General features: G+C 42.8%; 1 protein-coding gene across 1 annotated transcript in view; it reads left to right on the forward strand.

Annotated features, from left to right (window-relative positions):
- Nucleotides 1-11,796, forward strand: part of pabpc4 (poly(A) binding protein, cytoplasmic 4 (inducible form)) — a 29,549-nt gene extending 17,753 nt beyond the window's left edge. Inside the window, exons 4-15 of the mRNA XM_034195197.1 lie at nucleotides 1,509-1,648; nucleotides 6,242-6,336; nucleotides 6,418-6,555; nucleotides 6,629-6,724; nucleotides 6,814-7,083; nucleotides 8,596-8,686; nucleotides 8,794-8,889; nucleotides 9,175-9,305; nucleotides 9,385-9,475; nucleotides 11,042-11,172; nucleotides 11,256-11,377; nucleotides 11,487-11,796. Coding sequence (XP_034051088.1) covers nucleotides 1,509-1,648; nucleotides 6,242-6,336; nucleotides 6,418-6,555; nucleotides 6,629-6,724; nucleotides 6,814-7,083; nucleotides 8,596-8,686; nucleotides 8,794-8,889; nucleotides 9,175-9,305; nucleotides 9,385-9,475; nucleotides 11,042-11,172; nucleotides 11,256-11,354 — 1,378 coding nt within the window. The 3' untranslated portion in view covers nucleotides 11,355-11,377; nucleotides 11,487-11,796. The remainder of the gene's footprint in view (nucleotides 1-1,508; nucleotides 1,649-6,241; nucleotides 6,337-6,417; nucleotides 6,556-6,628; nucleotides 6,725-6,813; nucleotides 7,084-8,595; nucleotides 8,687-8,793; nucleotides 8,890-9,174; nucleotides 9,306-9,384; nucleotides 9,476-11,041; nucleotides 11,173-11,255; nucleotides 11,378-11,486) is intronic.
- Nucleotides 11,797-14,220: the final 2,424 nt, after the last annotated feature.

The following is a 14,220-nucleotide window of genomic DNA, read 5'->3' on the forward strand; positions in this document are numbered from 1 at the left end:
TTCTACCAAACCTGGGCAGATATCTCAAGATGAATAACTTATGGAGAAAATCAGCACAAATACGGTCAACAGAAACATGGTACCTAAAACATATTTTCTGCCATATCTCTACAATCAGTAGCGTAAAGAGAGGATCTAAAGTCTGTATTGATCAGCAAAATGTTTGTGATTGATTGGTGTGATGTGTCATGATGAAGTCGTGTTTGTTCAGAGCAGCACAGTTTGTTTATTCTGCTGAGTTTAGTTTTTAAATAGTGGAGCCTGATTTTTATTTTAATTTCATGTCATAAGAAAAAAGTATAAAAATCCAAGTGTTTCCAGATTTTTTCATGCCACTGTATAATGTTTGCATGATACTTCCAGTGCAGGAAATTAGAATTTGTGTGCACGTTAGTGGATGCTATTGTGTTTCCTGTCAAATGCTGAGGTACAATATTTGGGATTTATATGAAAGAGGGTCACCTGTAGCTGCATTTATCCATCAGATTTTGGTTCTTCAGTCAGGCAGAAGTTGTCTAATGGTTGACTGAAAAGCAAAGCTGAGACATGTTGTTATGCGTGTGCGTGGACACGTAGTAAACTGTTAATGTTTGCCTGGTAGAAAAGTTAAAATTAGAACAGCTTATTAAAAATTCCACATTTCTGACTTTGGAAATGTTTTGCGTCTGCCTGCAGCCTTTCGGGCACACGGGCACGTTGTTAAATTGTTTTCTTCATGAGTTTTCCTTGTTATTTTGAGTCTGTGTGCCGAATAAATTCATTCATTCATTATCAAACTTTATGAAGCCAATCTGATCCATCGTAAAGTGTCACATCAGCCGCAGTTGTTTGGATCAGCTTGGAACATCCCAAGTTATCTAATCTTTAATTGTCCAAGCTCCTCCCCTGGAAGGACCAAACAAGATTGTTTTGAGAAAACTGAATTGTGATGATCTACAATCTGCTGTTTGTATCTTTCTGACTAGATGTATTTTCTGTTGCCTTATTTGTCCACTTGCTGCCCAGACGTGTTGGAGGGTTTGTGTGTGCGCGTGACCTCGTTTGTGTGTTTTAGTGATGGATCGAATGCAGGAATGCAATTCTGGATGACGGAAGGAGAGAGGCGGTCATAGAAAGGTATAGAAGACCTTTTGGTCCTCCTCAGCTTTCCTTTGTCCTCTGTTCTTCAATCTCTCTCCTTCCACCTCCTCATCAAGTGTTGGAACAACAGTTGTGATTGTTGTCACTGCATGTTGCTGACGTACCTGCTTCTGCTGAAGCTAACAACAACGTAACGTTTTTTCCATCGTGTATTCCAGGAGTGATGAGTCTCACAAGGATCTGTTAGTGTGGATTTGTGTTAAAAATGTATCTGTCTTAATGTACTTGTATGGTCAGGTCTTCCTTCATCTGGTACCTGGAAACATGGGAAACTAATATTATAGTTTGGAAAAAGAGACAAATGGTTTATTTTGCCAGCTCAGGTAAGACAGTGTTACAAAAGTGCTTTGTTGCTTTTGTATTTTTAGGTTTGTGGGTCGTTTCAAATCTCGCAAAGAACGAGAGGCCGAGCTCGGTGCCAAAGCCAAAGAGTTTACCAATGTCTACATCAAGAACTTTGGGGATGAAGTGGATGACGATCGTCTGAAGGAACTATTTGACAAATACGGTAAAATTATTTCTGCTTCTGGCATGCAGCCTTTCCTCTTAGTTTGTCCCGTATGAAAAGACCGTGTTTCTTACTGACACTGGGTAAAGTTCCAGTGACTGCAGGGACGTGCTGTGACAGATGGAAATGACTGCAAGCCAGGTATCCTTACGGGAGTTCACATACCTTGGGGTGTTGTTCAGATGTGAGGGGACGATGGAGCATGAGATTGGCCGGAGAATCGGCGCAACAGGGGTGGTGTTGCGTTCACTCTACCGTACTGTTGTGACGAAAAGGGAGCTGAGCCAAAAGGTGAAGCTCTCGATCTACTGGTCAATCTTCATTCCTACGCTCACCTATGGTCATGAGGGTTGGGTTATGACCGAAGGAACTAGATCACTGGTACAAGCGGCGGAAATGGGCTTCCTCAGGAGGGTGGCTGGTTTCTCCCTTAGAGATAGGGTGAGAAGTTCAGTCATCCGGAGTAAACGCTTTCTCTAGTTTTGAATTGCAGTTGATTGAGCTACAGAGTAACTTGCCTGTCCTGTGTGCGCTGGTGTATAGACCTCCAAAGTTTAACAAAGATTTTATTATGGATTTCTCAGACTTTGTGGCTAAAATTGTTCTTAAGTGTGACCGTTTTTTAATAGTTGGTGATTTTAACATACATGTCTGCTGTGAATCTAAGCCACTGGTCAAGGACTTTTAAATACTATTGATTCTTTTAATCTTACACAGTGGGTCACTGGGCCTACGCATGAGAAAGGGCACTCTCTTGATCTTGTTCTGTCTTATGGCATGAATGTTTACATTGAGGACCTCTGTACAACGCAGATTTCAGACCACTTTCCTGTTTTATTTTCTGCAAAATTGCCTTGTGCTCCACCTATGCCATGCGCCCTTACGCGTACGCGGCGCGTAATTAACTCTTCAACGGCAGAGGAATTTTCGAGCGCATTTATTTCCCTGGTGCCGACTTTGGACTTGTCAACTAGCTCAGTTGAAGAGACTATGGAAATGTTTAATTCAACTTGCATCTCTATTTTAGATCTGCTTGCACCTTTGAAAATCCAAAAGGCTAAGTCTGCAGCTGAGCCTTGGTTAAATGACACCACTCGTGCACTGAGGCGAGAATGTAGAAGGGCTGAAAGGAGGTGGAAAAAGGATAAGCTTCGTGTGTCATTGGACATTTTAAGGGACTGTTTGTCAAATTATCAGAGAACAGTCAAATCTGCGAAAGCTGATTACATGTCAAATTTAATTGTGTCAAATATTAAGAGACCCCAGGTCCCCTTTAATGTTTTAAACAAATTAGTGAATCCTGTGGAGTTAAACAGTGTTGTTTACTCTCAAACATTGTGTGATAGCTTTCTTAACTTTTTTATTGATAAAATATCTGCCATGAGGGCTTCAACCTCTGCCTCTTTTGAGGCAAATCCCTCCATGAACATAGTCTGTTCTACGGCTTTTGAGCATTTTGAGCAAATTACTCTGTGATCTGTCTGTTGCTGTGAAAAGCTCTGACCCTCTAACTGTCCACTTGATTGTCTTCCTCCCAAACTTCTCAAATATGCATTTGATGTGGTTGACCCTTTTTTACTGAAGATCATAAATCTATCGCTGACTTCTGGCTGTGTCCCTAGTTCTTTTAAGCATGCGGTTGTTCAGCCCTTGCTTAAAAAGCAAAATTTGGACTCTGAAGTCCTTGCAAATTATAGGCCAATTTCAAAGTTGCCTTTTCTGTCCAAAATATTGGAAAATTTGTTTTTTAAACAAATTCAAACTTACTTGGGGCTAATGGCATTTTTGAAAAATTTCAATCTGGCTTTAAGTTGCGCCATAGCACTGAAACTGCACTTTTAAGAGTTTTTAATGACTTAATTTTAACTGTTGATTCTGGTCATTCTATTGTTTTAATTCTTTTAGATTTCATGGCAGCGTTTGACACAGTTGACCATAAAATTCTGTTGTCACGCCTTGAAAACCATGTTGGCATTAAAGGTACTGCCTTACATGGTTTACATCCTATTTGCAAAATTGGTTGTTTGCTGTGCACCTTGGCCCTTATTCATCTGATGTTGCCCCACTAAAATGCGGAGTACCACAGGGTTCCATTTTGGGCCCTTTATTGTTTTCTCTGTATATGCTGCCACTCGGGTCAGTTTTTAGAAAATATGATATTTCTTTTCACTGCTTTGCAGATGATCTGCAAATTTATCTTCCGCTGTACCCGGGCAGAGACAATTTTAAACTTTTAAATAATTGTTTGAAGGAAGTGAAGGACTGGTTGACCCATAATTGTCTTAATCTGAATGACTCTAAAACCAAGATTGTGGTATTTGGGAACTCATTTTTTGCCACTGCTCTGGGCTCGCTGAGTAACCATTACCACCCGTCTGTGAGGAATCTTGGTGTCATCTTTGACAGTTCTTTTAAATTTGAAAAGCAAATTAACTCTAATCAAGTCTAGCTTTTTTCAGCTTTGTCTCCTGGGTAAAGTTAAACCCTATTTGCCCCGGGCTGACTTGGAGAGAGTGATTCATGCTTTTGTCACCTGTCGTTTGGACTATTGTAACTCCCTGTATTGTGGGCTAGATCAAATGTCCATTCACCGTCTGCAATTGGTCCAAAACGCCGCAGCGCAGTTGCTTACGGGCACCAGAAAGCGGGACCACATAACTCCTGTACTGGCCTCTCTGCACTGGCTTCCAGTCAGTTACAGGATTCATTTCAAGTTGTTGTTGTTGGTTTTTAAATGTTTAAATGGATTGGCTCCCTCCTACCTCTCCGAGCTTCTGTCGGTTAATGCTCCAGGTCGAAATATGAGATCGGCCAATCAACTGACTCTGGAAGTGCCGAGATCCCAGCTGAAAACTAGGGGAGACCGTGCATTTTCAGTGGCGGCTCCGAGACTCTGGAACAGGCTTCCTTTGAATGTCCATATGGCCCCGTCTTCAGGTCTTGGTTAAAAACTCATTTGTTTGATCTGGCTTTCGACTCAAGCTAGCCGATTCCTGATTTGGTTATGATTATCATTTTAGCCATTTTGTTCCTGTTGTGTTTTTCATTATTACTATTATTATTATTTGGGTGTGTGCAGCACTTTGGGCAGTTTTTCTGTATTAAATGTGCTATATAAATAAATTTGACATTGACATCCGTGAGGAGCTCGGAGTAGAGCCGCTGCTCCTTCACGTTGAAAGGAGCCAGCTGAGGTGGTTTGGGCATCTGCTAAGGATGCCCCCTGGGTGCCTCCCTAGGGAGGTGTTCCAGGAACGTCCATCTGGGAGGAGACCCCGGGGAAGACCCAGGACTAGGTGTAGAGAGTATATCTCCACACTGGCCTGGGAACGCCTCAGGATCGCCCAGTCAGAGGTGGTCAATGTGGCCTGGGAAAGGGAAGTCTGGGGTCCCCTGCTGGAGCTGTTGCCCCGTGACCCGAACCCGGATAAGCGGTTAAAGATGAGTGTAATTGAATTAATCACAGACTTTGTAATTAATCACATTCATTCATATATACAGTGAGGAAAATAAGTATTTGAACACCCTGCGATTTTGCACGTTCTCCCACTTATAAATCATGGAGGGGTCTGAAATTTTCATCTTAGGTGCATGTCCACTGTGGGAGACATAATCTAAAAAAAAAAAAAAAAAAAAATCTGGAAATCACAATGTATGATTTTTTAAAATAATTTATGTGTATGTTACTGCTGCAAATACGTATTTGAACACCTGTGAAAATCGATGTTAATATTTGGTACAGTAGCCTTTGTTTGCAATTACAGAGGACAAACGTTTCCTGTAGTTTTTCACCAGGTTTTCACACACTGCAGCAGTGATTTTGGTCCACTCCTCCATACAGATCTTCTCTAGATCTTTCAGGTTTGGAGTTTCAGCTCCCTCCAAAGATTTTCTATTGAGTTCAGGTCTGGAGACTGGCCAGGCCACTCCAGGACCTTGAAATGCTTCTTACAGAGCCCCTCCTTAGTTGCCCTGGCTGTGTGTTTGGGTCATTGTCATGCTGGAAGACCCAGCCATGACCCATCTTCAATGCTCTTACTGAGGGAAGGAGGTTGTTTGCCAAAATCTCGCAATACATGACCCCATCCATCCTCCCTTCAATACGGTGCAGTCGTCCTGTCCCCTTTGCAGAAGAGCACCCCCAGAATATGATGTTTCCACCGCCGTGCTTCACAGTTGGGATGGTTTTCTTGGGGTTGTTCTCATCCTCTAAATATGGTAAGTGGAGTTGATTCCAAAAAGCTCTATTCTGGTCTCATATGACCACATGACCTTCTCCCATGCCTCCTCTGGATCATCCAGATGGTCACTGGTGAACTTCAAACGTGCCTGGACATGTGCTGGCTTGAGCAGGGGGACCTTGGTGCCCTGCAGGATTTTGTTACTAATGTAATCTTTGTGACTGTGGTCCCAGCTCTCTTCAGGTCATTGACCAGGTCCTCCTGTGTAGTTCTGAGCTTTCTCAGAATCATCCTTACCCCACAAAGTGAGATCTTTTGGTCTGGGGTCCTGTGTGTCTGCATCCTTATAACACATTAAGGTCCCATTTGTGGTGCAGAGGTACTGAAATCTGATTTTGTACCATCTGTGCAGGTAAAACACTGAGCGTGAAGGTGATGACCGACTCCACCGGTAAATCCAGAGGATTTGGATTTGTTAGTTATGAGAAACATGAAGATGCCAACAAGGTAACAGTCCACTTGCAAACACACGTCACCTGTAGCTCACCTGTGAGAAGCTCATTTCCATAATCACCACTTCATGTGAAGGCTGTCGAAGACATGAACGGCACCGAACTCAACGGCAAGACTGTGTTTGTGGGCCGAGCTCAGAAGAAGATGGAGCGGCAGGCGGAGCTGAAAAGAAAGTTTGAGATGCTGAAGCAGGAACGGATCAGTCGCTATCAGGTCTGCAGAAAGTCACCATAATCCCATCAAAGGTACGTTTGAAGCTGATGTTTGAGATGTGCTTCGGTTTCAGGGTGTTAATCTTTACATTAAGAACCTGGACGATACCATCGATGATGAGAAACTGCGTAAGGAGTTCTCTCCATTTGGGTCCATTACGAGTGCTAAGGTGAGGGTCGGAGACATACATTTACACTCAGGAGGAGACGGAGTGTTTGTGTGGTGGAAATGATCCAGATGGGTCCCGTCTGTGTTTAGGTGATGCTGGAGGAAGGACGTTCCAAAGGCTTTGGCTTCGTCTGCTTCTCCTCCCCCGAGGAGGCCACCAAAGCTGTGACGGAGATGAATGGACGCATTGTAGGCTCAAAGCCCCTCTACGTGGCTCTAGCTCAGCGCAAAGAGGAGCGCAAAGCACACCTCACCAACCAGTACATGCAGAGAATAGCCGGCATGAGAGCCATGCCGGCAAACGCCATCATCAATCAGTTCCAGCCCACTAGTGGATACTTCATGCCCGCGGTGCCACAGGTGTGAGCATCACATGTTTCCCAAGTTTATCCAAATTCACAAAGAAGAAGTCCTATACAGACCCTGAGGTCTGTTGGTGGTGGTGCTTATCTCCAGATTCTGTAGAGTGATGCAGATGGGTCTACGATGGGATGCTAGTCCATTGCAGGTTTCTACCCAAGCAAAGGCTGGTACATGTTTACAGCTGGGTGGACAAGCATGAAGCACGCACATGGACTTGAACCCTGTTCTAGATATTAGTAGTCCAAATCCTAGTCGTGTTGCCTCAAACTTGGAGTATTGGGCAATTCAAGTTAGTCTCACTTTGACTTTGCAAGATCAGGCTTCTTACTGTGGCAAAGGTAGCTCGAGTCAATGTCTTTCCACTTACAAGCACCTTCCGTAGTTTGTTAAAATGCAAACAGTTTTGCCAAAAACTATTTTTCAGCTTAGTGGTGTTTATTTATTACCCTTCGCATTGGAAAAGTGGCAGCCAGGTACTTTCAATGAGATGTGTGTCTGTGAACAGCATACCTCATAAATAGAAGGATGCATTTCCTTGTAGGGGAGGTGATGGTCTAGTGGTTAAGCGTTGGGCTTGAGACCAGAGGATCCTCGGTTCAAATCCCAGCTTGACTGGAAAATCACTAAGGGCCCTTGGGCAAGGTCCTTAATCCCATAGTTGCTCCTGGTGTGTAGTGAGCAGCTTATATGGCAGCAGGCTGACATCAGGGTGAACGTGAGGCATTGTAAAGCGCTTTGAGTGTGTAATGGAAAAGAAAGCGCTATATAAATGCAATAGATTTACCTTCAAACTTGGTGAGAATATTACTTAAATAGATATGTAGAGGGGTAGTTTGGTCAAAGGTCCAAGGTCAAAGCCAAGGAAAATGTGATTGTATATCTCAACAACCAAGAAGCCTAGATGGATCAGAACTGGTGGGAATATAACTTGGATAGATATCTAGAGGTGATTAAAGTATACCGTGATTTGGTCAACAGTCACTATCAAGGAAAACATGGTCTGACTCCCCCCACTCCCCCTTTTTTGTGGATATCTAAAAAAAACCCCAGAGAAGTCTAAATGGCTCAAACCTGGTGTGAATGCTAACTGAACAGATATCTAGAGCTGATTAGATTTTGGAGTACTTTGGTTAAAAGTCAAAGGTCAAGGAAAACATGGTCCAAAAAACACTTTTAAGTTGTATATATCAATGACAAAGAAGCCTAGATGGATTATCTAAAGCATATATTGGTCAACAAAATATTTGTGATTGATTGGTATGAATGACGTAAAAATGAAGTCACACAAAAGTTGTATGATGAAGTCAAGCACAGTCAAAAACACCATTACAGACAGATGTATATTTACTTGTACATTTATATTTTGGTGTGTAGATCAACATGGTATGTATCAGCCCTCTGATGCCTTTTATTTATGATTTGCCATGATTTAGTACTAATTTTTGGCTAATCCTAAGTATGTGCATTCATCTGTATCCATCTTTTACCCTTCTTGTCTTTGCTCGCCAGGCACAGAACAGGACGACGTACTATGCACCCAATCAGTTGGCCCAAATGCGACCAAACCCCCGGTGGCAGCAGCAAGGTGGAAGAGGTCAAGGTAAGCATGTGACGGTGCATTTATTTCCTCATTCAGGTGAATTTCCACTCATGAGCAGGTGAAATTTTAATACAGTTAACTTTTATGCCATTTTGTGTTGGGCACAGGTGGTTTCCAAGGGATGCCCGGCTCACTGCGTCAGCCAGGGCCGCGTGCCAGTCTGAGACACATGAGTCCCAGCAGCAGCATGCAGGGCCCACGAGGTGTGTTCACCCACTAATAACGGAGCAGAATAATCACTATCAGATGTTTTAAGAATGTCACACACAGGAAATTTCAAAATAAAACTTGAAACGGTTTGTGGAAAAACACTGGAGTTTGCAGTATAAAACTGTAGTATGATAATAAAAAGGCACAATTTCAAGAAAGAAGAAAATAATACATTTTTAAAATGATATTTTTGATGTTTTAAGATAATTGTAAACTCAGATATGATTTTGCACACAGGAAATTGATAAACTGAAGAATAATTTCTCCTCTTGAACTAGGGAGCAGCCAGGCCATGGCTCCTCGACCTTCAGTGGGAGTCCCCGGCACCCGGGCCATACCTCCTTACAAATACGCCACAAGTGTCCGGAACCCCAACCCTCAGGTGGTGCAGCCGATCGCCTTACAGCAGGTTTGACCACATGACTAATCCGGTCATCTCATGTGTCCTTCGCTCTGTAATAATTTTCTTTCCTCTTGCCTTTGTGCAGACTCAGCCAGCTGTGCATGTTCAGGGCCAGGAGCCGCTCACGGCCTCCATGTTGGCAGCTGCACCTCCTCAAGAGCAAAAGCAGATGTTAGGTGAGAATCACAACATTAATGCACAGCCCAGCCGAGGCCAGCAGCCAGATTCAGCTGGTAGACTGGGGCTGTGGACCAGTTCAGTGGCTGCACACTTCTAAGGCTGCAATCGCCAGCTGTTGATGTCATGAAGCTGTCCCATTTCAAATGCTGCTTATTAAGCGGCCGCCATGTGCAGCCTCTGTTTCTCATACGAATGGGGTTGGGTATCGTTAAGAAATGATTCGATCCACCGATATCAGTGAAAATGATCATTTCCCTACATTGATTACAGACCCTGCAGCGGGTCTTTAATCAACCGTTTCTGCAGCGTGACTCCACTTTGAAGCGTGAACCAATGAAGCAGTGCTTCGATCTACTGGCTCGTTGGTTCTTTGATTCGCTGCTCTTCAGAACCGGCAAATCCGCTTCTTAACCCCTCTCAAAGCCATTAAAATATGTTAATCGTGAGTCACTTTTGTGTGGATTAAAGTCACTAACTGGGACTCTTGTCTTGTTGCAGTCAAGAAATGAGAATCATCCTCCGTTCCGCTGGCATAGCTTCAAACGCTGCGCGGTTCTCTGCCAAGACAGAGTCCGGTCGGAATTAATAACTTCAAAGCGAATCACCGCTTTAAATAAAATGACACCTCTTACCAAACGCTGCAATACAGACTTGCATCCTGACATGCAGCACAGCCGGCTGCAAGAGCTCAGTTCAGATGTATGGAAAGACATTCATGCCAATAATGTCTGAAAGGAAATGCTTTTGACAATAACTACATATTTTGTTATTTTTGTTTATGTCCAGAGTTTAAGGATCCAGTGACCAATTTCACATTTATTTACTTTAAGACTCAATAAAATGTTGTTGACATAGAAAACCTGTAAAGCCTAGTTTTAGTACACAGAAAATCCACAAGAGGAATCGATAAGGAAATTGGATTGATAAGCGGAATTGATAATGGTATCTATATCAATAAAATCTTATCAATACCCATCCCTATCTACGAACAAAGGATTCAAACAATCCCATCAGTCATTGCACGATTTATTTTTTTTCCAAGACAAAATGGTTGGTCAATTTTTAACAAAGATAAAAGATACTTTTAGGTTTCATATGTACAATTGTAAATAAATAACATTTACAAGTATAAGTAAGTACTGAAAAATGACTGCTAAAATACGGGTCACCCACTACGCTAGCTTGTCACATGCAGCTGTCGAGGTTGCCAGGTGATGGAGCTAGGGGCGGGGAAACGTATGGACGTGACCATCTCATTTCCGAATAGTTTGCTCCGGCCTCTGCTGTGTTTGATGGCCTGAAGCCTGAAGAATTTCATGGGACACAGCCTTAGAAGGATGCAGACCCGGAATTTGGACACAGCTTGAGACCACGCAGAAACTGCCTGTCGTCTACTTTGCAACACTGTCACCTAGTGGTTAGAAATGGTCACATCTGGCCACTGCAAGGATGGTTGTTTTTCAAGTCAATCAGCTCAGCAGTGACTTGAGCACATACAGTCAGTCTGAATTAAATCAGATGATTGATTTAAATTTTATGCTTTTGTCTTTTTTTCACATTAGGTGAGCGGCTCTTCCCGCTGATTCAGGCCATGCACGCCAACCTGGCCGGAAAGATCACTGGCATGCTGCTAGAAATTGACAACTCAGAGCTCTTACACATGCTGGAGTCTCACGAGTCTCTGCGATCAAAGGTACTCAATGTTGTAGCTGACAGAGAAGTGCTGCTAACAGAGCGTACATGTGGTTGTTGATGTTTAATGTTTCGGCCGTGCAGGTGGAAGAGGCCGTCGCAGTGCTGCAGGCGCACCAGGCAAAGAAAGATGCCACTCAGAAGGTGGGCAGCATGGCTCCACCTGCTGCCACCACATCTTGAGGACCGTGTGCTTCGTTAGCCAGGTGATAACACGCAATCTGTTAAATGACTCGTTTCATACAGTAGTTTGACTGTTTGACATCCAGAGTTTTGACAGACTCCTGAAATTTATTTTTCTTCCTCTTCTTTCAGGGTGTAGAAAAAAAAATGAGATGCTACGGAGAGAAAAACGACTTTTGAACAATTATGCAAAAACCAAAATCAAATCTTATTTCAAACTATACTTGAAGACTTTGAGAAAGATCATTTTCTATGCATTTTTGTCATATTTGTAAAGGAAATACCAAAATCCAAAGGAGGGTTTTTCTCCTGATTAATTTTGTGGAAGAGGACTGTGAACCTCTGACTGCTTGAAAGTTGTGATTTGAACTGGTGGATGCGTCCATCCCAACATGCTATCCTGGGTGTGTGCTGTTCTCAATAAAGTGTTCATATATCCAGATGACGCCTCGTCTCACTTGAATACACTTTTACACATCCTATATTTCTATGTTCAGTATGGTAGAGAGGATTTTGGCTTCTTAGCCCAGCTGGTAAAGAACCTTAGTTTGACTTTTCTGGTTAATCTGCTACACTTTATAGATTTGGACCAAACTCAGCGCACACATGGAAGTGGGTTCTGACATTCCCCACCAAGGTCAGATTTGCCTATCACTGAAGCAAAGGTTATTCTCCCCTGTGTTTGTGTGGGTTCCCTCCAGGTGCTCAAGCTTCCTCCCACTTCCAAAGACATGCAGGTGTGACAGAGGCCAGCAGGAGTCGCTGTGCATGTGGTAGTCAATAGGCCTCTCTACCCCAACAACCAAAGGATTCTTTAGCCGGCTGGTCAGAGTGTCTGCCTCCCATGCCGGAGTTCATGGAGGAATCAAAAACACCACAATGCAGAGAACCGCTACACGGGTTAGGTGACCTGGGAATTTTAAATTGACCGTACACTCAAAAAAAAAATTACTCATTGGATGAACTCTATTCAATTATCAGCAGGATTTCCATGTAATAGATATATGTAGCCCCAACTCAAATAAAGCACATCCATGTAAGATAATTTAATTAGGATGGAGCCAAGGTCTTTGTTGGTCTACTCCTCCCAGGTTCTTTTACTACTGTCTACCAAACTTGCTCTGTCAGTAAAGGTTGGCCTTGATATTGCCGCTTCTCACTTTGCATTGTCTGCTGCTATCAGTTCAGCTTCATTTTATTTTGTCAAATAAGTTAACGTTGAACTACTGAGTGTAGGCCAATTTTATGTTAACACACATTATTATCACCTACGAGGGCTGTCTCTGAAGTTTAGCCTTAGTTTGCATGGATGCTGATGCTCTATAACAGCTTGCAAAAGGCAGGTCAACAATGAAGGTCAGTCAATGTGATTTTCCACCTACACTGATCTAACATAGTATGTATATATATATATATATATTTCAATTTATTAATTTATATAGCGCCAACTCACGACAAAGTCGCCCCAAGGTGCTTCACACAATTTATAACAACACAAATTAATTTAAAATCAAAAATAAAAGCAAGAAAAGCACAATAAAAAGATAAAACGCAATAGAATAAAAAGAATTTACAAAGCAAACAAACAAATTAATGATAAGACAGTCTAAAAAAAAGTGGGTCTTCAGTCTTGATTTAAAAGTCTCCACTGTGTCAGACTGCCTAATAACAGCAGGTAGATGTTCCAAAGAGTCGGACCACGGTAGGAGAAGGCTCTATACCCCACAGACTTTCTTGTTCATCCTCGGAACACACAGAACCCCAGCGCCATGCGAACGCAAGGGCCGCGCAGGTACGTAGGGCTTAACCGAGTCCACCAGGTAGGAAGGTGCCAGTCCATGAACAATTTTATAAACCAACAATAAAACTTTAAAATCCGATCTGGCAGAAACCGGTAGCCAATGAAGGGATGCCAGAATGGGAGTAATGTGGTCAAACCTTCTACTTTGTGTCAAAAGTCTGGCAGCAGCATTCTGTACCAACTGAAGTCCTTGAATGCCAGACTGCGGCAGGCCAGAAAATAAAGCATTACAATAATCCAGTCTGGAAGAAATAAATGCATGTATCAAAGTCTCAGCATCAGCCATAGACAGGATGGGATGACTCCTCGCCACATTTCACAGATGGAAGAAGGCAGTTCTCGTAATGTCGCTAATGTGGGGGCCAAAAGACAATGTAGGATCAAAAAGTACCCCAAGATTCTTCACTTTGTCCGTATGATGCACAACACACGAACCCAAATTAAGCGCCAGCTGGTCAAAATTATGCCAATGTCTGGCTGGACCAAGAACCATCATTTCAGTCTTATCAGAATTCAAGAGTAGGAAATTACTAGAAAACCAACTTCTCACAGATATAAGGCAATCTTCGAAGGCTTTTATATGGGCAAGATTACCAGCAGTTACCAGCATGTACAATTGAGTATCATCAACATAACAATGAAAGGCAATTCCGTAATGCCACAGAATATGCCCAAGGGGCGCTATATAAAGTGAGAAAAGCAAGGGGTCTAACACAGACTCCTGTGGAACCCCAAATTTAATTTCACCAAGGCCAGAAGTAGTGTTATTATACACAACACAATAAAAACAACTGGACAAGTATGACGTCGGCCAAGCAAGAACACTTTCAGTAATCCCAAAGTAATTTTCCAGCCTATCAAGTAAAACATGATGATCCACAGTATCAAACGCAGCACTAAGATCCAAAAGCACTAAAACCATTGTGGTGTCCGAATCCACTGCACACAGAAAACCATTCACCACTCTGGTAAGCGCTGTCTCTGTGGAATGATGTTTTCTAAAAGCAGACTGAAATGGCTCAAAAAGATCATTCTCAGTAAGATGGTCTACAAGCTGCCGTGAGA

This window comes from Thalassophryne amazonica, chromosome 19 (genome assembly GCF_902500255.1).
Source record: "Thalassophryne amazonica chromosome 19, fThaAma1.1, whole genome shotgun sequence".
Lineage (NCBI taxonomy): Eukaryota > Metazoa > Chordata > Actinopteri > Batrachoidiformes > Batrachoididae > Thalassophryne > Thalassophryne amazonica.